We start from the raw sequence: 23,527 nt of genomic DNA, 5'->3' as shown, positions 1-23,527 counted from the left end.
TCTGTCATGGCAGTGAACCCCTTCTGCCATGACCATAGAACCCGTGGGTTCCAAGAGGAATCTTGAGATGGCAATAACTGCAAGTGTCCAATCCCCTTGAGACTTCACCTGTCCTCACAAGGTGCTCTCTCCACCCAACCCTGCGCTTTGCGGCTGACCCCATTTGCACGTTCTCCCCTCAAGTACTGCCCTCCCTGCCAGGCCTTTTCAGTGTGCTCTCTGGAATGCCCTCCATTGTGAACAAAGTACCCAATCCTCCCCACCGCTGCCTTGATGCCCCCTCCATCTCCTCCCTTCACCAGTCCCTGAATCTCACCCAGGACTCCCAGTGCTGCTTTGAAACTGTTTCAAGAGGAGGTTGTTCACTTCCTCCCAAACCTATTGTCTTACACACCCCAGCCTGCAACTCCCACCCTGTAGCAAGTAACTCCAAGAAGGCCTCTTTGCTTCCCATTGGTTTTTTGTTTCTCATTTTTTATTATCTTTTTTAAAAAGATACATAAATCACACAAAATGTTACATTAAAAAACATAAGAGGTTCCCTTATACTCCACTCCCCACACCCCCCACTCCTCCCACATCGACTACTTCTTTCATTAGTGTGGTACATTCATTGCATTTGATGACATTTCAGAGCACTGCTACACAGCATGGATTATAGTTTATGTTGTAGTTTAGACTCTCTCCCAGTCCATTCAGTGGATTATGGCAAGATGTATAATGTCCTGCATCTGTCCCTGCAATATCATTGAGGACATTGTTTTTCCCAGCCCATTTTCCCTCCACCCTCACCCAAGCTCTACACCTTCTGCCTTCCTTGCTGTCATCATCTAATGCCTTCCTGGTCACTCCCGCACATTCGTTGGCTAGTTGGGCATCTGGTTCACAGGCTCCCTCTCTCCCCAGAGCTCTGCCCTCATCCTGGGTGCCCTCTGTGCTCATGCAGACAACTCACCTAGAATTCGAACCTTGCCTCCTTTTTCACTAGGACAATCGAGGTCCTCAGGAAAATAATCCTCACTTGCCTACCCTGCAATTTTCTTAAATATCCCCATCAGTGCCTATCTTTTCTTCCTCTCCTCCAGTCTCAATGAAAGAGGTGCATCCTCCTCTTTTTCAAAGTGTATCCCTCAACCAGGACTCTGCATTCCATCACCTCCTTCTCGCCTCTTCCAGGATCTACTTCACCACTGCCCATGGCTCTTCAGAGAAACAACCCTTTGTCTACACCACCCCTCTAGCTACTGCATGATTTCGCTCCTCCCCTTAAGAGACAAGCTTCTTAAAAAAATATAGTCTGCAATATCTGAACTCCTGACCCCTAAGCCAGGGATTATTAGCAAATTACAGCCCACGGGCCAATTCTGCTCTGCCACCTGTGTTTATTTTAATATACAAATCAATTTTATTGATACATGCCAATAAAGTATAAATCCATCCAAAGTATACAATCAGTGGTATTCAGTGTAATCCCAGTTATGCATTCATCACTTCAGTCTTTTTAGAGCATTCTCATTATTCTAGTAATAATAATAATGCTAAAAAACAAAGCCAACCAAACAAAACTCATCACCTCTCAATCTCTCTATGCTTCCCCAGCTGTACCTAGCTGCTATTCTGTTTCCTTCTCTCTAGTTGATTTGTATTTCTATTTTTTAAAAAGTCTTATATGCAATATCTCCCATATTTGTATTTTACATGAGGTTTCACTATGTTATACAGTCCCATTTATGTTTTTTAGTTTTCTTTCAAGTAACATACATGACCTTAGACCTTCCCTTTCTACCACTGTCATACCCATATAATAGCTCTGCTAGTCACAAACATCACAATGCGCTCTCACCATTTCCATTCATTTCCGAAGATTTACAAGCAACCTTAACCAATTCTGCACAGATTAACCTTCAGCTTTCCATTCTCTACCCTCATTCTACTTTCTGGTGACTTATATTCTAATTATTAATTCCATGAGTTTACATAATATATTTAGTTTATAATGGCACAATCATACAGTATTTGTCCTTTTGTGTCTGGCTTGTGGTGTATACACAAGATGGAATATGATGCAGCAGTAAGAAGAAATGAAGTCGTGAAGCATATGACAACATGGATGAACCTGGAGGACATTATGTTGAGTGAAGCATGCCACCTGCTATTGTATGGCCTGCAAGCTAAGAATGGTTTTTATATTTTTTAACAGTTGGACAAAAACCCAGAAGAACAATATTTTGTGCCATGTGAAGATTATCAAATTTCAGTATCCATCAGTACAGTTTTATCTGCACACAGCCCCACCCATTCATTTACTTATTCGCCGCTTTTTGCACTACCATGACAGAATTGAGTAGTTGTGATAGAGTCCACAAGGTTTACAAAGCCTAAAGTATTTACTATCCGGCCCTTTACAGGAAAAGTTTGCTGACTTCTGCCTTAGCACCTTCGAATTATTCCTGCAAAGGAGTGTTTCTGAAGCATAAATCTGATTATATCCCATCCCCCTCCCTGGCCACCAAATGTTTTCAGTTCTGGCTCCTTGGCCTGGCACAGGATGCTCCCCATGCCCTGACTCCAAACTGCTTCTTCGCCTTTGTACCCTGTCCTGTCCCAAATATATTTTGCCTCAGCCATTCTGAACTCCTTGAAGTTTGATGCATGCTGCATGTGGGTTTACGTCATCTATATGCCTTCCCAAGTTCCCATGTGTTCCCTCTGCTCAGATAGTCTTCCTTACCTCACTAACTTGCGTTTGTCTGACAAAACACAGGTTAAAAGTCACCACGCCTTTCAGGATGAGGGAGGGGTCCCTTGTGTGGTCTCCCACAGCCCCCTGGGAAAATCTCTATTGCCGTTCTCTTAAAGTATTATCATGTTTGGTTTATGTGTTTGTTATCCCACAGGTATGAGGATTTTGAGGGTGGGGACCAGGGGACCAGGTGTCACTGACATCTACAGGCACCTTACTGAAAACATCTAGCCTAACCAACGTAGGCATTCATTCAGTAAAACTTATCTGTGCATCAATAAATGTCTCTCACACAGAGTACAGGAGATCTCCCTGTTTGCAAGTTCCTCTGCGGACATAGGTTCAATTCAGTAAGGATAAGCTGAAAGAGGACATTGTGGCACTGCATACATAATAAGTCCACAGTAAATATTTGATTGTTGGAAAGGGTAGGTAAGTTTAGTCCACTGCTTAGCACAATCTTCTGTTCATTGGAGGTTCTTGATAAACACTGATTTAATTGATTCATGTATTGGGGGAGAGGGTGAAAAGCTAGGTTGAGGTCATATTGTAGAAGGCCTTTGTATAAGCCAAAAGGGGTGCTAATGCAAAGTACCAGAAATCTGTTGGCTTTCATAATGGATATTTATTTGGGGGAGAAGCTTACAGTCACAAGACCCTAATGAGTCCAACTCAAGGTACCATAAGAAGTACTTTCTGGGAAACAGATGTGGCTCAAGCAGTTGGGCTCCCATCTACCATATAGGAGGTCCAGGTTTTGGTGCCCAGGGCCTCCTGGTGAGGGCAAGCTGGCTTATGTGGCTAGTTGGCCCACGAGAAGTGCCGCACTGCGCAGGAATGCCAGCTGACGCAGAGAGCTGGCACAGCAAGATAATGCAACAAGAGACACAGAGGAGACATAATAAGAAGACAGAGAAGAACAGGGAGCTGAGGTGGCGCAAGAGAGTGAGCCCCTCCCTTTCACTCCGGAAGGTCCCAGGATCAGTTCCCAGAGCCACCTAATAAGAATACAAGCAGACACAGAAGAACATACAGTGAATGGACACAGAGTAGACAACGGGGGCAGGGGGGAATAGAATAAATAAATCTTAAAAAAAAAAAGAAGTACTTTCTTACCCAAGTCATTTGCCACGTGTTGAAGCAAGATGACACATGATGTCTGCAGGGGTTCAGCCTTCCTTCTCCCTTTTAAGGCTCCATGGTCCCAGCTTCTTCTGATCTCCGCTGTAGGCTGGCATAAGTCTTGTCTCTCTCCCCAGGGCTCATTTCTTTCCAGGCTCAGTGGCTCTGGTTCCTTCACAAGGTCAACTGTAAACTGTCAGGCTCATCTCTTCCCCGGGCCTCTGCTACATCTATGGAGTGATCTCTGTTCCTCTGTGTTCTCTGTGTATCCACTTCCATGTAAGAGTCTGTTTTATCAGCACACCAAGGGGGTTAGGACTCAAGCTGAGTCATACTCTAATGATATGAATCATTAGGTTGAATCAAAGACCTAATTTAACATAATTTAATCAGACATCTCAGCTGAATCTAATACAAACAAAGGGTTATCATGCCCAGAGGAACAGGCCAGTTTATAAACATAATCAATATCCCTTTTTGGAATTCATAAATAATATCAAACTGCCACAGCCTCTATGCCTCAGAAATTTTAACTCCATTTCCCCTATCAAAAACCTCTCAATGTTAAGGGGTAGAGCTTTTTTTTGTCTGTTTTTTATTATTATTATTACTATTGGAATACTGAAAATGCTCTAATAATGATTGAACTATGCAATTATACCAAATACCATTGATTGTACTATTTGGATGGATTGTATGCTTTATTAATATGTATCAATACAATTGATTTTTTAAAAAACCTCTCGATGTTAATTTGGCTGCAGAAAGGGGGATCAATGAAATGTGGCGATGAGCAGTAGAAAAATGGCCCTGCTGCACACTAATGAGGCCTTAACTAAATGAATGCAGTAGGAATAGAAATAAGAAGCAGAGATAAGGTTAACCTGTCTTGGCAATTGATTAGGGGTGGGGAGGGCATGAGGAAGAAGGATCGAAAGTTGACTCCAAGGTTTGTTTGTTTTTTAAATATATTTTTAATTTATTTTTAAAAAGATACATAGATCACACAAAAGGTTTCATTAAAAAATATAGGAGATTTCCATATGCCCCACTCCCCACAAAACCAGTTTATATTTTGTATTTATTTTTTGAGGTACCAGGGCTGGGGATTGAACCTGGGACCTTGTGTGTTCAAAGCCAGTGCTTAACCACTGAGCCACCTTAGCACCCGACTCCAAGGTTTTGAGCCTGGATAACTGAAAACATAGGGTTGCTCCCAGCATAAATTCGAGAGTCAGAAGGAAGAGCTCCACTGTGAACAGGTTGGATTTAAGGGACTGGTGGGATAATCCAAGTGGAGGTATCAAAATAGGCAGTTGGAAACTTGGGTCTGGAGTTCAGGAGCAAAGTCAGGACTAGTGACAGATGTGGGGGCTATCTGCAAAATATCAAAGCTTTGGGAGTTCATACATTCTCCAAAGATGAGAAGGTAGAAAGAGACTCAGTCCTAGGGCACTAATATAGGGTATGCCTGTATTTACAGAGTAGAACAAAGACCTAGTTCATAACTGTCAGTTAGAATCCAGTATAAGGATGCCAGGGCTTTCACAATGTATTTCCTGAACATACCAACTGAAGGTGCTGAAAAATCAAATTAGATTTTTGGTATAATTGGAAATAATCTAGCGTACTTTGTGCAGATGTGGTAAACTCCAAGAGAGATATTAGTAGATTTGGAAACGGTTCAAAGAGTAATTCAAACAATCAAAAGAGAGAAGCAACTGATGTTTTAGGAAAGACTTCAGGGATAAAGAACCTCTTTGGTGTGGAAAAATAAAGTTGGAAGGATCAATAACAAATATAATAGCTAACATTTATCGAGTGCTCACTATGTGTAAGACTATTCAGAACACTTTGTGTGTATCATCTCATTCATCCCTAACAACCCTATCAGGCCAGTACTATTATGACCCCCATTTTACAGATGAGGAAACTGAGGCATAGTAAGGTTAAGTAACCTCTCCAATCTCAAGGAGCTAGAAAAGAAGCCAGGATCCAAACCCAATCCCATCCCAGAGCATACGCTTTTGTTTGTTTGTTTGTTTCGTTTGGTTTTGTTTCCAGAGCATATGCTTTTAACTACCTTAGTATAAACCATTCAACAGTCAAATCTTAAAAATATGAATCATGTGATCACAAACTTGTTTACTGAGCTTCAAAACTCTAAATACCAAGGTACCACTTAAGGATTTAAGAGGAACATTTGTTGTTTTACAATGAGCAAGTGCCACATTCGTAAAAAAAATAAATAAAGATGCAATTTCAATATAAATACTGAAAATTCTAGTTTTCCCAGCAGGTAGTAATCTTCTGGAATTTGTTACACAAAGAGGTTGTAATAAATATAAATGGCTTGAAGAAAGATTTAGTACCAATAGATACAGACTTTAAATAGATACCTATAATAGGTTTTTAGGAAAGTATTCCTAGGGAAAGCGGATTTTTGAACTAGGTAGGAAAGGACATGGTGTACTAAATAAAGAGAAAATCAGCATAGGAAATGGAGATATGGATGAGTGGCATATAAAGCAAGGTTAATTAACTTGAAAACAATTCTGGGAGAGCACTTCTTTCTCTAATTGATGGGCTATGCTGGGGAAATGCAATGAATCTTCACAAATATCTCGGGAGGAAACGTCTTAGAGATCTTTTGATAACATCCTCGTCATTTATTCACTGTGCATTGGAAAATGCCTGTTTCTTTGGGTAAAGTAAAGGCACTCCTGGGGGCACTTAGGACTTTAGAGGCTCCTTCTCAGGAGGTTTGACCTTTGTTCTAAAAGCTCATGAAAACAGTGCTACAGCCAGCTGTACCTTGCACCTTTAGGATTAACTCCAATCTAGAAAGTTAAGTATGAATCGACCCAAGGTACTTTATTTGACTCATACAGTACAAATAAATGTACTATATCAGTACATATGACTATGTGACTATGAATACCTTGGCTTCCCTTCAGGCTGGAATCTACAGAAAAAACAACGAAAAGCCTACTCCATGAACACGAATTGACCATTTATTTCTAGAAAATGTGAAACTAAGTTGGTTTTCTTGCACTCAGTACATGGGTAAAAAGTTAAAAAGAAGAGGGTGAGGAGTAGATTATAAGAGGGCAGTGGAGAAAACAAAACTCATTTTGGACACACGTCATTTCCATGAAGACTAGGATAATGTATTGGCAGTTTATACAAGTGGCAGCTTATACAAATATGAGATTCCTCACTGGCTCTGCCTTCTTTCCATACATTTATCTTTTCTAAAGAAAGGAGGGGAGCAGATGCAGCTCAGTGGTTGAATGCCTGCTTCCCATGTACGAGGTTCTGGGTTCAATCTCTAGTACTCCTAAAAAAAAAAGAGAAAAGAAAAAAAATTTTCTAAAAAAATTTTTAGAAAGGGAGCCAGCTCTCAGATCCTTTAAGAAATCTTCTAAGATCAGATGATATTGGGTGCAGTTTATAAAGATGGAATTAGATTAGTGGTTTTGTAGGGCTGGGAAAGGATAGATGGATTGAGAGGTGACTGCCAAGGGGTGTGGAGTTTTTCTTTTTGGAGTAATGAAATTGTTCTAATTTTTTTTGTGGTGATGAATGCACAGCACTGTGATTATACTAAAAGCCACTGATAGTACACTTTGGATAGACTGTACGGTATGTGAGTGTATCTCAATAAAACTACTTTTAAAAAAGAAATAGTCTAATGATTTTCTGCTTCAGGTAAATTGATATTAGGAGAGGTAATTTAACAGGGCACCTGAAAAGGCTAATTGCAATTTGACCATTCTCAAAGCTACAACAAAATTTCAAAATATTTTTTTTGTTTACTACCTTCTTTACCTTGCTATCTCCCAAGGGTGGAAAAGGAAGAATTTTCCTGCCAAATACTGGGAGATTACCTCCTGGCTCTTCCTGACTGTGAAGTTTAGAAACAGGATTACATTTGTAAGGCATACGTTATACTCTATTTGACATTGATCAAGTACTGTTAAAATTTTTAACTTAGCGGTAAAGAAATTGGAGATAGTCCAGAGAAAAATAATGACCATAATTAAAGGTTTGGAAAATGGGATCTGGGACAAAATTTATATAGATAAAGTTAAGGACATCTGATGAATCTTGGATGCCTTTTTTCCCTTCTTTATTTTCTTTTCAATGTTACATTAAAAAAATATGAGGTCCCCATATACCACCCACCCCCCCTACCCCACTCCTCCCACATCAACAATCTCTTCCATCATCATGGCACATTCACTGCACCCGGTGAATACATTTTGGAGCACTGCTGCACCACATGGACAGTGGTCTACATTGCAGTCTACACTCTCCCCCATTCCACCCAGTGGGCCATGGCTGGACACACAATGTCCAGCATCCGTCCATGCAGCACCACCCAGGACAACTCCAAATCCTGAAAATGCCCCCACTTCATATTTCTTCCCTCTCCCTATCAGCAGCTGCTACCGTGGCCACTTTCTCCACATCAGTGCTTCAATTTCTTCCATTACTGATCACAATAGTTCCCCAGCAGAACACCAGTAAGTTCACTCTAATCCATCTATTCCTCCATCCTGTGGACCCTGGGATGGTTATGTCCTGTACCCCTCTAATCAAGAGGAGTTTAGATTCCACATGGATAATGGATGCAATTCTGTTTGCAGTTGTAGGCATTCTAGTTTTTTCAGCCTTTGGAAAGCTCAAGTATATCAGAAAAAAAATAATAATCAAAGGGTTACCAAAATTTAAAAGAACGTGCAAGTATGCAGGACTTTTTAAATATGGTTCAAAATTATGGGAGTTCTCTTTAAAGATCCTTTCAAAGGAAAACACACCCCTCCTCCTTCTATTCCATAATTCATTTATTCATTCAACACACATTTATTGAATGAGTACCATGTGACAGTTGTTGGGGAATTAGAATTTAAAAACGAAATCTGCTTCCAACCCAGAAAGCCAATACACAAAGGTAAAATAGGAAACAACTTTCTTATTGAAGAAGCCAGAATGTGATACATCACAGGCAATCTGCTAAAGAGACTGCAGACATAACGTTCACCCTTTTATATAACCAAGCAGATGCAACGCATTTCATATGTGTTCTCAAGATAAACAATAACTACTAAACAAGTAAGGGAACTTGACAGCACCATTGTCATGTATAATTGATCTTAAATTCATGTGGTAATTGGGGTCACCTTAGTGTTTGCTAATCGTCTCTATGACCAAGGAATAATAACACTTCTTATATCTCTATGAGAGACAGTTAGTTACAATTTGGAGTCTGATGCCTAAGTTAAACTCCCATGGGGACTGGGAGGTAAGGATAGTAACCTTCTTTAAGGTTACATTTCAAAGAGGTGACTTCCAGCTGCGGGTGAAAGACATTCCTGGATTGCAAAGCTGGCTAAAGGTTTATTTTGCATTTCAAAACACTTACATACATCTCAAAGGGGCAGAGAAAGAATTTACAGTTACAAGTTTTCTAAAGAAAACGCTCTAAGAAAAGGGAAAGGGGAGAGGGAAGAGTCTCTTTCCCTTTGTAAACAAGGGAAAAAACAACTTTTTTTTTCTTTTTCGATTTTTTATTTACCCTTACACAGTCAACCTTCTAGGTATTAATAGAAATCCCTGCCCTCTTGGGAGCTTACATTTCAGGGGAGGAAGAGAGACAATAAACAATAGCAGCACAACAAACATAAATAAATGATGTTAGGTGAGATTTAAAAAAGAGAGAGCAGGCTAAGGGAAATTGGGAATGAGAATATTACACATTTACAAGTGGTGGTCAGGACAAGGATCATCAAGCAAGTGAGAATGTGAGAACTGATGCAGCTAAAGCATAGAATTCTGATAGCGTCAAGAGGAAAGAATGATGTGATGATCCTTAACGTTTACATTGTGAGTTACAGTTCACATAGCCGTGCCAATCTGTTAGGGGGCACTGGGTGCAAACTGTTAGGAGTTGGGTGCAAACTTGGGAGGGAAAGGATGAGTTCCAATTGGGTCATATTACCTTTGTAGTGCCAGAGGACCACTCACATGGAAATAAATGTCCAGCAGGTAAGTCGGAAATGCAGATTTGGAGCTAAGGAGAGAGGGAAGAGAGATTTGCGATAGGGATGTCGATTTGGAATCACGGTAATATCTATGATGACTGAAGTGGTGGGGATCAGCTCGTCAAATAGCACACAATGAAAAGAGTTCAAGGGGGAGAACCTCACCATTGAATGTCCACATTTTAGGGGATGAATACAAGGAAAAACGGAGAAAGAAGAGTACATTTTATTCTGATGGGGGGGGGTGTATGATGGGACCGCATCGTTTTATTGCTTTTCTTTCATTTCTTCCTTAATATTAAGTGGTTCCCTTCATGACAAACACTCCCGCCGCGCTTCACCCCTTCTGGTGTGAAACTTTCTCAAAAGATCGTTTGAAGGTAAGATGGGAACTACCATTTACTGAGCATCCGCCGCGTGCCAAGTGGTTCGAGCTCCAAATCCCGTGTAGTTTTCCTCTACATTCCACCTGCCTCCTTGTTTTAACACACTCGCCTCCTTCCGCAGTACCGGGTCCTAGAGGGCTGAAGCACAGGAAAAGCCTCCAAAACACAATGGACATAGCTGGAAAAAAACAAAGAACCAAACCAAAATGCTGTCTGGCATCGGAACCCGCAGCCCATGGCCTTTAACGACTGCCTCCAGCCACCTGCCCCTTTTCCCACCCTTTCGCAGGTGCTCGTTGCCCAGCGTCTGTCCTCTTCGCTTCCCCACTGATTCTCCGCTTCTGCTTTCTTTGAAGCCCTCTCCTCAGCTCCGCCCCTTCTGCACACTGCGCAGGCTCTTTGGTGCACTTCGACTTCTGTCCAGTCGCTTTTTCCTTCTTCCCGTCATTCCTGTTTCCGCCTTCTGAGGGCTTTTAGGTTTTTCCACCACTGAGGTGCTTCGCGCCCAGCGGTTCAGTGACGTCATCTTTGTGCGCTTTGCGCACTACTGCCGGTGGAAGAAGGAACGGGTCCGTCACCCTTCCCTCCTTTTGTTGAATTGCTGTTCTTCGAGGATCATGGCGCCGTCGCTGTGGAAGGGGCTGGTGGGCATCGGCCTCTTTGCCCTAGCCCACGCAGCCTTTTCCGCTGCGCAGCGTAAGTGCCTGGGGAACGGAGACCGCTTGCGTGCTGGACCCGGGAAGCGGAGTAAGGGCGCACCCTTGAGGAAGTGTTGGACCGAGTGTCCGAGAAACGGTCTTGGGAGGCCTTAGCGTTTGGGGGTGACTAAGAGAAGCAGTGCGGGGCTCCCTGGTGAAAAGTTGGGAGTTTGAAGGGAGTGGGGCACTTGAGATTGCACGAGTGTTTGGAGCGGGGGTGGGGCTGTCTGGGAAAGGGTGCGGAGCCGCTGGCTGTGGGGTGGGAAGCCGGGAATCCCGGACAAGTGACATCAGATCCAGCGGGGGAGGGGGGGAAGCGGGGGGGGGGGGGAGGATGATCAGGCCACGTGTGGGACTGGTGACTGCCGGTGCTCAGGGTCCCTTGACAACTAGTTGGATAGTATCTTGGGCACTCCTGGGCTGTCCAGGCAGAGACTGAGAAGTGCAGTGAGACCGATTGTCTCAGGCATTGTGGTTCAGAGGAAAGAGCATTGGGCTGGGCGTTTGGAGGGGTGGTTCTTAAAAACTTGCTGAACAGCTAAATCTGTGTGACCTTGGGCAAGTCAAGCCCATTCTCTGAGTCTTCAGTGAGGTGGATTTTAATTCCTGTCCTTTTTAACCGATTGCCTCTGGCACTGTGGTAAGAGGAAAGAGCACTGGGCTGGGCGTTTGGAGGGGTGGTTCTTAAAAACTTGCTTAATAGCTAAATCTGTGTGACCTTGGGCAAGTCAAGCCCATTCTCTGAGTCTTCAGTGGATTTTAATTCCTGTCCTTTTTAACCTCACAAAGTGATTGGGAAGTTTACATTTTTAACATAGTGAAAGTACTTCATAAATTGTGAAATATACAAAAGCAGTTGTATTGTCAAGAGAAAATTTGGGGGAAGTGGATGTGGCTCTAGCAATTGGGCTTCCACCTACCACATAGGAGGTTCTGGGTCTGGTTCCCCGTGCCTCCTGGAGAAGGAGGGCAGGCGCTGGAGCTAACACAAGATGACTCAACAAAAGAGACACAAAGAGGAAAGAAAATGAGAGACACAACAAACCAGGGAGCTGAGGTGGCTCTGGTGTTTGAGTGCCTTTCTTCCACATGAGAGGTCTGTTTCAGGTCTGGTTCAGGTCTGGTGTCTCCTAAAGAGAAGAGGAGCAGACCCAGAGAACACACAGCAAATAGACACTGAGAGCAAACGGCTAGTGTAAACAACGAGGGGGTGGGAGATAAATAAATCTTTAAAAAAAGAGGAAACTTGGAGTCCAGCAGAGGATTTTTAAATGGTTGGGGAAAAATTAAAGGAAGAATAATAACATTTTATGATCTGTTGAGATTATATAAAGTTCAAATTTCAGTGCCCAACAAGGAAGTTTTATTGGAAGTTCATTCAGGTGTTGTCTGTGACTGCTTTCCAATGGTACAGTTGAGTAGTTGCAATAGACACCACATGGCCTGCAAAACCTAAAATATTTACTATCTGGTCCTTTATAGAAATAGTTTGCTGACATCTGCCCTAGCCTGTAAAGTCCATGAGAGCAGGGATGGTGTGTATTTTGTTCATTGCTGTACCCTCGGTCCCTAGCACAGTGCTCTCCACAGTACTCGATAAATGTGTTGAAAGAAGGACATTAATTCCTTTATTTGCTTCTCTAGATTGCCTTTCATCTCCAGGAATAAAGTAGAAAATGAAATGTGTATCTGAATTCCTTCAAAGCTCCAATTTTTGTTCAAAATCAAATCCTTTGTTCTACTTAAAATTTTACGTATAATTAAAATTATCCAGGTATTTTAGCTACTTCTAACATAACATGCGTTATAACATTTTGTCTGACAGAAATTCAGCCTTATTTTTTAATGTTTTTTAATTTTGAAATTCTAGATTTATGGAAAAGTTGCAAAGATAGCACAGTTACTCTATACCCCTTACCCAGTTTCCCCCACTGTTAATGTCTTGTATTACCATGGTATATTTTCACAACTAAGAAACTGACATTGGTACATTACTGTTAACTAAATTATAAACTTTATCTGGATTTTACCATTTTTTCCATTAATGCCTCCTTTCTGTTCCAGGATCCAATCCAGGGTGTCACATTACATTTATTAGCATGTTTCCCCAGTCTGCTCTGGTCTGGGACAGTTTTTCCCAAGCTCCAACTTTCTATGATAACTAATGATACTACTACCACTAATAATAACTAGCATTTCTTAAGTGTATTATATAATATATTCCTTCCCAAAGCCCTATGAGGTATGACTATTATTATTTTTAAAAGGAAACAGATACGCACATCTAGGAATACTTGCACAAAATGACAGATAATAAGTAGTGGGGCCAGCATTCAAGTATAAGCACTTTGCCTCTAGACCTCTGTGCTCTACTGCTTTTTAAAATTGAATCTCGCTTAATTGGATGAAATTGCACTGTGCCTACGTGCTAGAGGTACGGCGATGCCCTGAGGGAGTTCAGAGTCTAGTGGAGAAGCAAATAGATCAGGAAGTAATCCCAGTACTTGATAACAGATACTATGCTGAAAGTACGTGAGGATGCATGGGGACAGGAGCAGCCACTTCTTTGGGAAGGAAAAGGGGTTTAGAAAAATATCATAGAGACTTGGTGCTCAAAATGTGGCAAGAGACCAGGTGAAGAGCATCACCTGGGAGCTTATTAGAACTGCAGAAACTCAGGCACCACCCCAGATCTATTGATTCGGAATTTTCTTTTTCTTTTCTTTTTTTTTTTTTTAAGAGGTATTGGGGATCAAACCTGAGACCTCATATATGGGAAGCAGGTGTTCAACCACTGAGCTATACCCGCTCCCCAGAATCTATGTTTTAATAAAATCCCCAGGTGATTTGTATGGGCATTAATGTTTGAGGAACATTGTCTTTCAGGAAGTTAGGATTCGCCGGAGTACTGTGTCATTTTCTACAATAAGCTTTCGTTGTAAAATTATCCAACGCTAGTGCAAGAAGGGCACTTGGAAATCACCAGAGTCCAACCCCTTCATTTTACAGATGAGGAAGTGCCTGGTTAAAGGTAGTATTCAAGTCATATTGGGTTTCATGCAAAGGAAGCTAGCTGGTGATTGGACAGTAGGAGGTTGGCCAAAAACCTGTCTTGGGTATTGGTTTGATTTTTCTTTTACATGTATCCTTAGGATAAATGCTATAACTTTGATACATTCTCTTTTAAGAGAGACTCAATGCATGTTCATTTAAAACAAATTGGAGTCTTTAGTCCAAAGCACATTATTAAATAGGGATTATGCAAGGGTTCATCTAGAATCAGGATTTTATATTTTTATTTTTCCAGTGATGAGAATGACTTTTGGATTTATCACTCCAATAGGACCTCTTTATAATCTCATGTTGGGAACAGACCAATAGTTCCCTTAAAGATTGCTTGGGTCGTGGTAGCAGATAGCATGCTGGGGTGGTATGGTGTTGCTCATCTTTGCCAGAAGGAACCTTGTTATCCTATCATGTACTGTAACTCATTTCATCCTCATGTTATTCCCATTTTATTCTTGAAAAGATAAATACTGGATTTCTTTGATTCTAAGACACTCCCCCCTCCTACCCGCACATTACAGCATTCTGAAATTGATATACATCTTACAATCATTGGCATGTCATCATTTAATTGTTGGCATTTTTTTAAGGAGGTACCTGGAATTGAATCCTGGATCTTGTATATGGGAAGCAGGCACCTCAAACCACTGAGCCACCGACGCTCCTGGCATTTTTTCTTTATAGCACATTGAGGTTTTCTTAAATTGAATGAGATAAAGTAAATTACAGAAAGTTGAAGGGCTGGTATTAAGATTCAGATTTATCAGCCACCAAATTCGGATCCTTTTCATTTACACCTTGCTGTCTCCTGAGGTTAAGGCAGCAGCTGAAGTATAATTTAAAGATGTCATAGAATTCCTATTCCACCACTGCCCCAGCATCTTCTCTTAGGGAAATTATTTGTACACTGATATTACTTTGTCTTTGATAGTATGAGACAGTGGTTCTATTTCAGAGTTGAGATATTTTTTTCTGTATACCAGCTAATTTTAAATAATTGCTTAGTTTCAGAGGTTTCTATTTTTCCTATAGTAAAAGAAAAATGATAATTTAGATATTTCTGCCTTAGATATTTCTGCCTCATATTTGCTTGCCTTTCTTTTCATTCTTACCCCATTTTATAAGTTGACAAGGCAGGTCATGATGAGAATAAAATATTTCATTAAGATAAGGCTGACTGACTTAGAGGACAGAGGTTTTTGAGGAATCTGGGATGAGCATTACTTTATGTGGCATATAAATCAGCTATCTTTTTGGTATATAGATTTGTTTGCATTTTAAGAAAAAAAAATTGGGCTGCAATTTCCTTAATGGTATGCTTCTGGTTTATAGATCGTTCTTATATGCGATTAACAGAAAAAGAAGATGAATCACTGCCAATAGATGTAAGTTGGTCATTTATATTCCATTAAAGTATATTTTTAAAATTAGCCACATAGCTTATAACAATATTTTATTCATTTTTAGTCTCTGAAAATTTTTCAGACATGAAATAACATCTGTTCTCCACTTTTACTTTTCATCACTCATTGTATAACCCAAAGAATTGGAAACCATAATAGATTTCTGTTTGGTTTCCAGAACCACAGTTTAGATAGTCTCTCCAGTCTGTCTAAGTATGAGGTAGACTTAGAAAGTTGATTATTTGTGTTTATTTTTAGAAAAATTCTTTTTATATAAAGTTTAATAACAACCAATAGTAACAATATATTGTTTAGGCACACTTGCATAGGTGATAAAACTAAATAAAATAAAGTAAGTGTTTTTTGTTGTTGTTGTTGCTTGTTAAGCTAAGCTAATAAATGGTTCAGCTTCCCTCATACATTTTTTATTACTGGAATTTAAATTTTAAAAGCAGTAAAGCAATAATTTTTTGGTAACAATCAAACAGAAAGCATAAAAATTGAAACCAACCCCATTCCTCAGCAATTCCACTTCTACTCTCAAACTGTTAAACAGTTTGGAGTTTACCAGTTCAATCTTCTTCCTATGCAAAAACAGCATTATCTTTATGTATATATGTATAGTTTTATCTAAGCATATACACACACAGGTAAGAGTTTTTCTCTTTAAAAAGGTTATTATGTATGTGTGTGTGTATATGAAGTTTTGGCTTTAACCTGACAATTTATCTTGAATCTATCTTCTGACAATTCTTATAGAGTGACCACATTCTTGTTAACATGCTTATGATCCCATTGTATGAAATAGCCTTTTGGGAATGTAAACTGGTATAACATATGACATCAGGTTTTCATTTAGAAAGTTAGAACAATAGCTTGTGGCTAATTTTAACTTTAGTTGTCTATAATTAAGGAAATGGCATATATGCCTATTAACTCATTATTCCATCACCTTTGCTTTGTGGTGATTCATTTATTTTTAATTTTTATTTTTTTAAAATTTTTCTTATTTTTATTTATTATTTATTTATTTATTTTAATTCATTTTTAAAAATATTATATTAAAAAATATGAGGTCCCCGTATACCCCCCACCCCCCTCACCCCACTACTCCCCCCATAGCAACATTCTCCTCCATCATCATGACACATTCATTGCATTTGGTGAATACATCTCTGAGCATCACTGCACCTCATGGTCAATGGTCCACATCATAGCCCACACTCGTGATTCATTTATATGTTTTTAAAATTACTTTCTTTTGATGACAATTTGGAAAACATGAAAAAGCAGAAAAATCACAATCCAGAAAATAAAATATGTCTGTAATCCCTTGTTGGTTAATAGCAAACATTAAAATTTTTTGCTTGCACAATATTTTTGGAAAGGAATTCGTTATTACTTAATAAAGCTGAACATGTCCATACCCTAGGCCCAGTGGGATTTCACTCCTGTACGACAAAATACATATACAAGAATATTCTTGTGGACATTGTATGTAAAAAGAATAGAAAACAACGGGGATATCCATTGAGTGTAGAGTGGATATATTATGGTATTTCCATATAATGAAATAGAAAACACAATGTAAATGAATTGGACTACAAGTACAGATTACAGTAGAGGTGAAACTAATGCTGAGGGAGAAAAGCTAGACGCAAAAGAATACATTTGAGTTAATTTATGTAAAATTCAGAACAGGCAAAAGCATTAGATATTTTAGAGATACATACATAGATGATAAAATAAAGAAAAGCAAGGAACTGATTAATACAAAATTCAGAAAGTAGTTAACTTGGTGGAGGGCAAATGATATACTGGAAGAGGGATACAAGGGACTTGAAAGATAATGGTTATGTTCTTTTAGGTTCGGGGGTAGGTAAGTGGTGTTCTTTTTATTGCTTTTCTTTACATTGATCATATGTGCTGTATATGCTCTTGTATGTATTATATTTAATAGTACATACATTAGAAACTTCTAAATTACCCATGGAAGTGGGCAGTATTTGCTAATCAAGTTCTGAATGGCTCAGTGCTTGTGCTTGCTATTTGAACATGTCACTGAGTTCATTTATTGAAGCATCAGAAGTATTTTTGCAGCTAAACCACGGAATTTATAGAGGATTTTATTGCGTCTGAGTCCATGTCATTTAAAGTGAGAATTGACTTCTTGATGAATAGCATTTGCATTGGGGAGGAATACCTGTTAGAGGCTGAAAGGAGATGGAGGGAAAATTGTAAATTTTTATAATAATTTTATGTTATTTAATAGTCTCAATATTTATACTCACAGATAGTTCTCCAAACACTTCTGGCCTTTGCAGTTACCTGTTACGGTATAGTTCATATTGCAGGGGAATTTAAAGACATGGATGCCACTTCAGAACTGAAAAATAAGTAAGTCTTTCCATTTCCAGAGGCGTTTAATTTCATAGGGGTTTGCTTCATGTACATAATTTTAAATGTATGGTTTCTGTACATAAAAGTTGATTTTGTTTTTACATTTTGATTATGCAATGTGTGTGAGTAATGAGGTAAAAATTTTGAGACAGAATGTGACATGGTAGGAAAAGTGGAAGTTGAATGCCAGATTATTGACTTCAGAATAAAATATTCTTATGATGCCTCCTAGTTGCTTAAAATGATTTGTTTGTTTGTTTGTTTGTTTGGATGGATGGAAATAGATACATAGAAAGATATTCCCTCAGATATTTTTTTAACTTTTTTTGTCTTTATTTTTTTAATATTACATTTTAAAAAAATGAGGTCCCCATATACCCCCCACCCCCCTCACCCCACTCCTCCCCCCATAACAACAATCTCCTTCATCATCATGAGACATTCATTGCATTTGGTGAATACATCTCTGAGCACCTCTGCACCTCATGGTCAGTGGTCTACATCATAGCCCACACTCTCCCACATTCCACTGAGTGGGCCATGGGAGGACATACAATGTCCGGTAACTGTCCCTGCAGCACCACCCAGGACAACTCCAAGTCCCGAAAACACCCCCACATCTCATCTTTTCCTCCCACTTCCTACCCCCAGCAGCCACCATGGCCACTTTCTCCACATCAATGCCACATTTTCTTCGATTACTAATCACAATAGTTCATGAATAGAATATCAGTAAGTTCACTCTAATCCATACTCTATTCCTCACCTCAGATATTTTAACGAAATTCTTTTTCCTCCCCTTTTTTAAAATTTTAATTTTTTTTCTCCCTTCCCTTTTCCTTTTCCTTTTCTGTCTTCTCTTTGCTTGCTTTCTCTTCTTTCTATTTATTTTTACCTCTTAATCCCAGCTAAGTCAGTAGAAGAATAAGGGGTTTTCTGTTTCCTCAATCACTTCAGCGTAGTCTGTGACAAAAGCTCTGTCTCAGGCCCTTTTCTGTCCCTGGAGTAAAGTATATTTGTTACTCCACTTTCCTTTTTTCTCCTGTACTTCTATTTTCATGAGCTTTGTTCACTTTTCATTTCCATACTATTTCTTTCTTATTTCCTAAAACCATCCTTTAGCTTTGTTGAGGCTCATCTCAACATTACCCACTTTTCTGATCCTAGAAATGAGAACCCTTTAAATATTTCTTAGAAGGATTCACAATAACCATTTATATGTTAGAGGAAACTCTTCCCCTCCTTCCCTCTTTTACTTCCTTGTTTATATTTGACATAGTCACATCTCAGGCCTTCTGTTTTCGGTGGGGGTATGCTTAGATTTTTAGGCAGTCTGACTTTGAGATCTGAGTTTTATCAAAGGAAGAGTTCTACTTTTTCCGGGAAAATACTTAAAAGCAAATACAGGCCATACACCTAAATGTTTGTGAATTTTTTTAGACTGTTTATGAAACTGGGAAAGAAGAAAGAATATTCCACTATCACCACCCACTACTGTTCTTACAGAAGTCTACTGAGAATCACAGGCAAGGGTCCAGGAAAGAAAGAATTAAAACAGAATGGTTTAAGCAGGTGGTAGCAAAATATATGAGTTTGGACAATAGCAGGTTATGGAAGAGCCAAAAGGAATTTTTCATTGTACTTGAAATATTTTTGGAAAGCAGATCTGTGAACTGTTTATATGACTTGAATAGTGAGGACCAAATGAGAATAATCAAAGGTACAGTCTATGTACTGTTTTTAAAAGCCTATTTGGAATGGGCTACTATTAGATTTACAGAGATGATTAAAGTTGAGCTGTGATTTGTGTTATTATTTGTAGGCATCCAAGAAGGAATGACTGAATAAAAAAGAAATTTGAGGGCTTTATGTTAGTTTTCCAGGTTTGTTATTTTCCTTGTACAGGAAAAAAATGAGAAACAGTATAGCTATCATTTATAGTCTGATTTCATGGATTTAAACTTAGTTTAAAATGTATTCTGTAGCAAATTCATTGGAAACCTTAAAATGTATTCTGTAGCAAATTCATTGGAAACCTTATTTTCATAGGTTTATTTTAAAATAGGCTTTTTGTAAAGCTTTACCTAAAATTGATGCTTTTTTTTCCTTTAAGGACATTTGACACATTAAGGAATCACCCATCATTTTATGTATTTAATCATCGTGGTCGAGTATTGTTCCGGCCTTCGGATTCAACAAATGCTTCAAACCAAGATGCATTGTCCTCTAATACATCATTGAAGTTACGAAAACTCGAATCACTGCGTCGTTAGATTTTTACTGATTATAGTAACAGGACAGGACACAGAGCTGGAATATTGGAGTTTGGGGTATAAAACGCTCCCCCTACCCCTATCAGTATTTATATTGATTTTTCAGACCTAATTAAAAAAACCTATGACCCTTATTTGTATACTGCTAACCAAATAATGCAGTATAAATTATCTGTGAGATGAATCCCTGATCTTTCATAGAAGGAATTTTTTTTTTCATTTTAAACGAATTCACATCTTTTGTAAAAGTCACTGTTTTGAATGTTCTTTTGAAAATTGTTGATGGTTTTTGTGATTATTTATTTCCTTAGATTTCTTTTCTTTTGCACTACAGTTTTTTGGATCCTTTTGGAAATACTATATGACTACTGCATTTTGCAGCGTGAATTATGGAAAAATGGTCTTCAGTTCTTAACAACAAATGGACTTCGCAAAAGAGATCAAAATGGTGACTCATCAGTTTCTCTCATGCCCCCTAAAAAGTGGCTCTGCTTTAGCAGATACTTGACCAGTTTTTAATTTATTCATGACTTTTCACCCCACCTTGCTCCCATATACCGTCAAACATCAGCTGTCTTGTTTCATGCCCTCTCTGAGGTTCTGTGTGTGCAGTGAGCAATTTTTGTGTGAGAAATTGTTATAACAATTTATTTAACAAGTGCAACTTGTTGTAAAGCTACTTGTACTCTGTTTTTTTATCTGTAAGATTTTGCCCTAATTGATTATATAGTGTAAAAATAGACGAAGATAGACCAAAATGACCACTCATGATTCAGTTATACTGCCTTTGTAGAAGAATAGTAATCAGCAAGGAAAACTGATTACTTGTATTAGCTAGTTTAACTTATTCAAAATCTCTATTAGTTTGTTGCACACTTAACTAATAAATTAGTAAAATAAAGGAGGGGTCTCATCTGAAGGCAGACTTTATAGAAATTGGGCCAAATATGTTCTAAATATTTGGAACTAATATCTTATTTTTTCCCCTAAAGTTAAGGTCATTTAAGAAATTGTTTCCTAGCTTCTAATTTATACAAGGCTGAGAGTTGCTGAAGGTGAGGATGAGGATACAGAATTGAACTTTTTCTTTTAAGAAATATTTAGTAATTTTACTTTTTGGGGAAATTTGGCTAGCACTTCAGTCTTCAGAAAGCTCAAAATTTCTTTCTGGAGCACATTGCTTTTGCTGAGTTGCAGGATTGAAAGGAAACCTGCTTTCAGAAAGAGTAATATGATACATACCCTTACACTTGACATTTTTTTTTCCTGCTGAAAATGAACCTCAGCTCTATTTTTCTTCCTGGTAATGCACAACTCCAAAGCATGAGATTGTTTCGTAATTGAGCTTTTGTTGTTGTTTTTTACCAACCCAGTCTGTCTATGGAACACTGACTCTGCCCTCTAATGAGAACAAAGTTAGAAATCTGCTGATAACCTAACATAATGTAGAAATGAGTTAAAAATGTGAGGTCAGGGGCTAAAGTGATTATTAAATCAAAACAAGCTCCTTATAGTAGGCTTATTTACCATTTTCCTCAAGTGTGATTTGATTTGGAAGAGCCTTTTGTTTTCTTTTGGGGCTATCTTCCTTTACTAATATGTTTTTTTCTTTTAAATAACAGCTTTATTGTGATATAATTCCCAAACCACCCACTGCAATTTACCCACTTAGAGTGTATAATTCAGTGGTTTACAATATATTCATAGAGTTGTACCACCATCACCACAACAATTTTAGAACATTTTCATCACCCCAAAAAGAAACCCCATACCTTTAGCAGTCACCTTCCATTTCCTTCCAATGTCCCCAAGCCTTAGGCAATCTCTAATTTACTTTCAGTTACTATAGATTTACCTATTCTTGGCATTTTGTATAAATGGAATTTTACAATTTATTGTCTTTTGAGTCTGGCTTCCCAAATACGATTTTATTCTATGTGGAGGGAGAGATTTTTCTCATCTTGAGAACTTATTGCTGTGAAAGGAAGTGGTTGGCAAAATCAATGGATTTGGGAAGGGAGGGTGAGACACCTAAAAGGTTTCTCAGTAAATCTTAATAGTTTTTCCTCACAGCCAATTACCCATGAGATACTACTACTTAGAATATTCTGGCTAGTCTCTGGAATGGATATTTAAGTCTTTGCCTGCCCATTCTGGAAGACCTGCTAAAAATAATGCAAAATAATTTGACAGATAATTGGTATTGCAGTTTTCACGGTACATCTAACTTTGTTAGCAGCTGGTATACCTTGGGCCAGGTGAGCTTCCAATTAATTTTTTTCCCTCTGTTGAATTACTGCTGTCTTTTTCAAGTATGTACCATAGGTTTGAAGGTGACATGGATGTATTGTAAAACTGCTAAATGGATGGAGTACAGAATTTTATTTACAGTCCTATGAGTTCAGTACTATGGAGTACCATTACTAGGGTAGTCCAAAAATGTAGTGATGTGAATTAGTTAAGCCTACAGTTAACTATAATTTCAGTGACATTTAGAAGTGTGTTCTATTTAAAGTTCTCTATAATAGAAGAAAATATCCAGGGAACCAGCAAAATACTATGGGCTAATGGCCCACCCGATGAAAATGCAGAGCAGTTCATTGGAGGCTATTATGCTTTGTAACTTCCTAATGATTGTTTCCTAAGCATTGTGGCTTTTTTTTTTTTTTTTGAGTGGGCATGACAGCATCTTCCTGGTTGTATGTGGCCTGTTTCCATGATGTATTGAGTAGTGTTGTTTGTTGTGAGCATCGACGCTTGTAACGCCAACCTAAACCCATTTTTTTGGATATGTTTCCTCTCTTTGAATGATTTTGCCCTGTCCAATAAATAAATGGTTGTCTCACCCTGTTTTGGGTAGTCCTTTGTTTCTTTTTTTTTTTTAAACTTTTAATCTCATTTTCTTCTTCTTCTCTGTCCCCAGAAAAATGTAAGAGCTAATTTTATGACTTTTTTTTCCCAGTGTGGTGCCGTTTTACCAAATTCAAAGGCTGGTTTACATTTTATTGTACATGTAAAGTCTTACTGCAATTTTTTTGTTTTTTTTTTTAAGGGTAAAAATAGAATTTTTAATCTCATTTTGTACTTCTAAGTTATCAAATGGCTTTGGGGTGAATTGGTCCCTTGAGCAGTAGTATCTAATCATTCCATCACAAAGTTGTTATATAACTAAACTGCCATTACAAAATTTTAGTTTATACTTAACAGGAAATAAGTGATTTAAGTATCAGGGGGCAAATCTAAAGTTTAATCAAAATCCAAGTGGGGGGAGCTCTAGTTGCAAAACTTGGCATTTATCTACAGTATTTTGAAAAAATAACAGTACCAGTATTCATGTCTACCTAGGGACATCGCAATATAATTAGCTAATTAAGTATTTAAAGGAGAAA

The 23,527-nt window shown here is 38.7% G+C and overlaps 1 protein-coding gene and 1 long non-coding RNA gene across 3 annotated transcripts; one reads left to right on the top strand and one right to left on the bottom strand.

Moving 5' to 3' along the window:
• Positions 1-6,865: 6,865 nt before the first annotated feature.
• Positions 6,866-10,743, bottom strand: LOC101440987 (uncharacterized). The gene is made up of 4 exons (XR_188117.5): positions 10,578-10,743; positions 10,309-10,476; positions 9,870-9,941; positions 6,866-7,205 (listed from the first exon to the last, which is right to left on the bottom strand). It is a non-coding gene; the product is annotated as an uncharacterized lncRNA (long non-coding RNA).
• MMGT1 (membrane magnesium transporter 1) lies at positions 10,680-22,988 on the top strand. Of its 2 annotated transcripts, none has more exons than XM_058292139.2 (4): positions 10,680-10,994; positions 15,395-15,447; positions 17,759-17,862; positions 19,979-22,988. In XM_058292139.2, the coding sequence occupies exons 1-4, from the start codon at positions 10,916-10,918 to the stop codon at positions 20,136-20,138; spliced, it is 396 nt and encodes a 131-aa protein (XP_058148122.1). In that variant the 5' UTR covers positions 10,680-10,915; the 3' UTR covers positions 20,139-22,988. The 2 variants fall into 2 exon arrangements, with proteins under 2 accessions (XP_058148122.1, XP_023443995.1); XM_023588227.3 differs by having other exon boundaries at positions 10,750-11,045.
• The last annotated feature ends 539 nt before the right edge of the window (positions 22,989-23,527 follow it).

Source organism: Dasypus novemcinctus, chromosome X (genome assembly GCF_030445035.2).
Source record: "Dasypus novemcinctus isolate mDasNov1 chromosome X, mDasNov1.1.hap2, whole genome shotgun sequence".
Classification (NCBI taxonomy): Eukaryota; Metazoa; Chordata; class Mammalia; order Cingulata; family Dasypodidae; genus Dasypus; species Dasypus novemcinctus.
This window is presented reverse-complemented; position numbering and strand designations above follow the sequence as displayed.

Excerpts from the sequence above, each read along its gene's own strand:
- MMGT1 (XM_023588227.3), top strand. The coding sequence starts at position 10,916 with ATGGCGCCGTCGCTGTGGAAGGGGCTGGTGGGCATCGGCCTCTTTGCC. Across the intron at positions 11,046-15,394 it reads TGCTGGACCCGGGAAGCGGA|ATCGTTCTTATATGCGATTA; the intron begins GTAAGGGCGCAC and ends TCTGGTTTATAG. Across the intron at positions 15,448-17,758 it reads ATGAATCACTGCCAATAGAT|ATAGTTCTCCAAACACTTCT; the intron begins GTAAGTTGGTCA and ends TTATACTCACAG.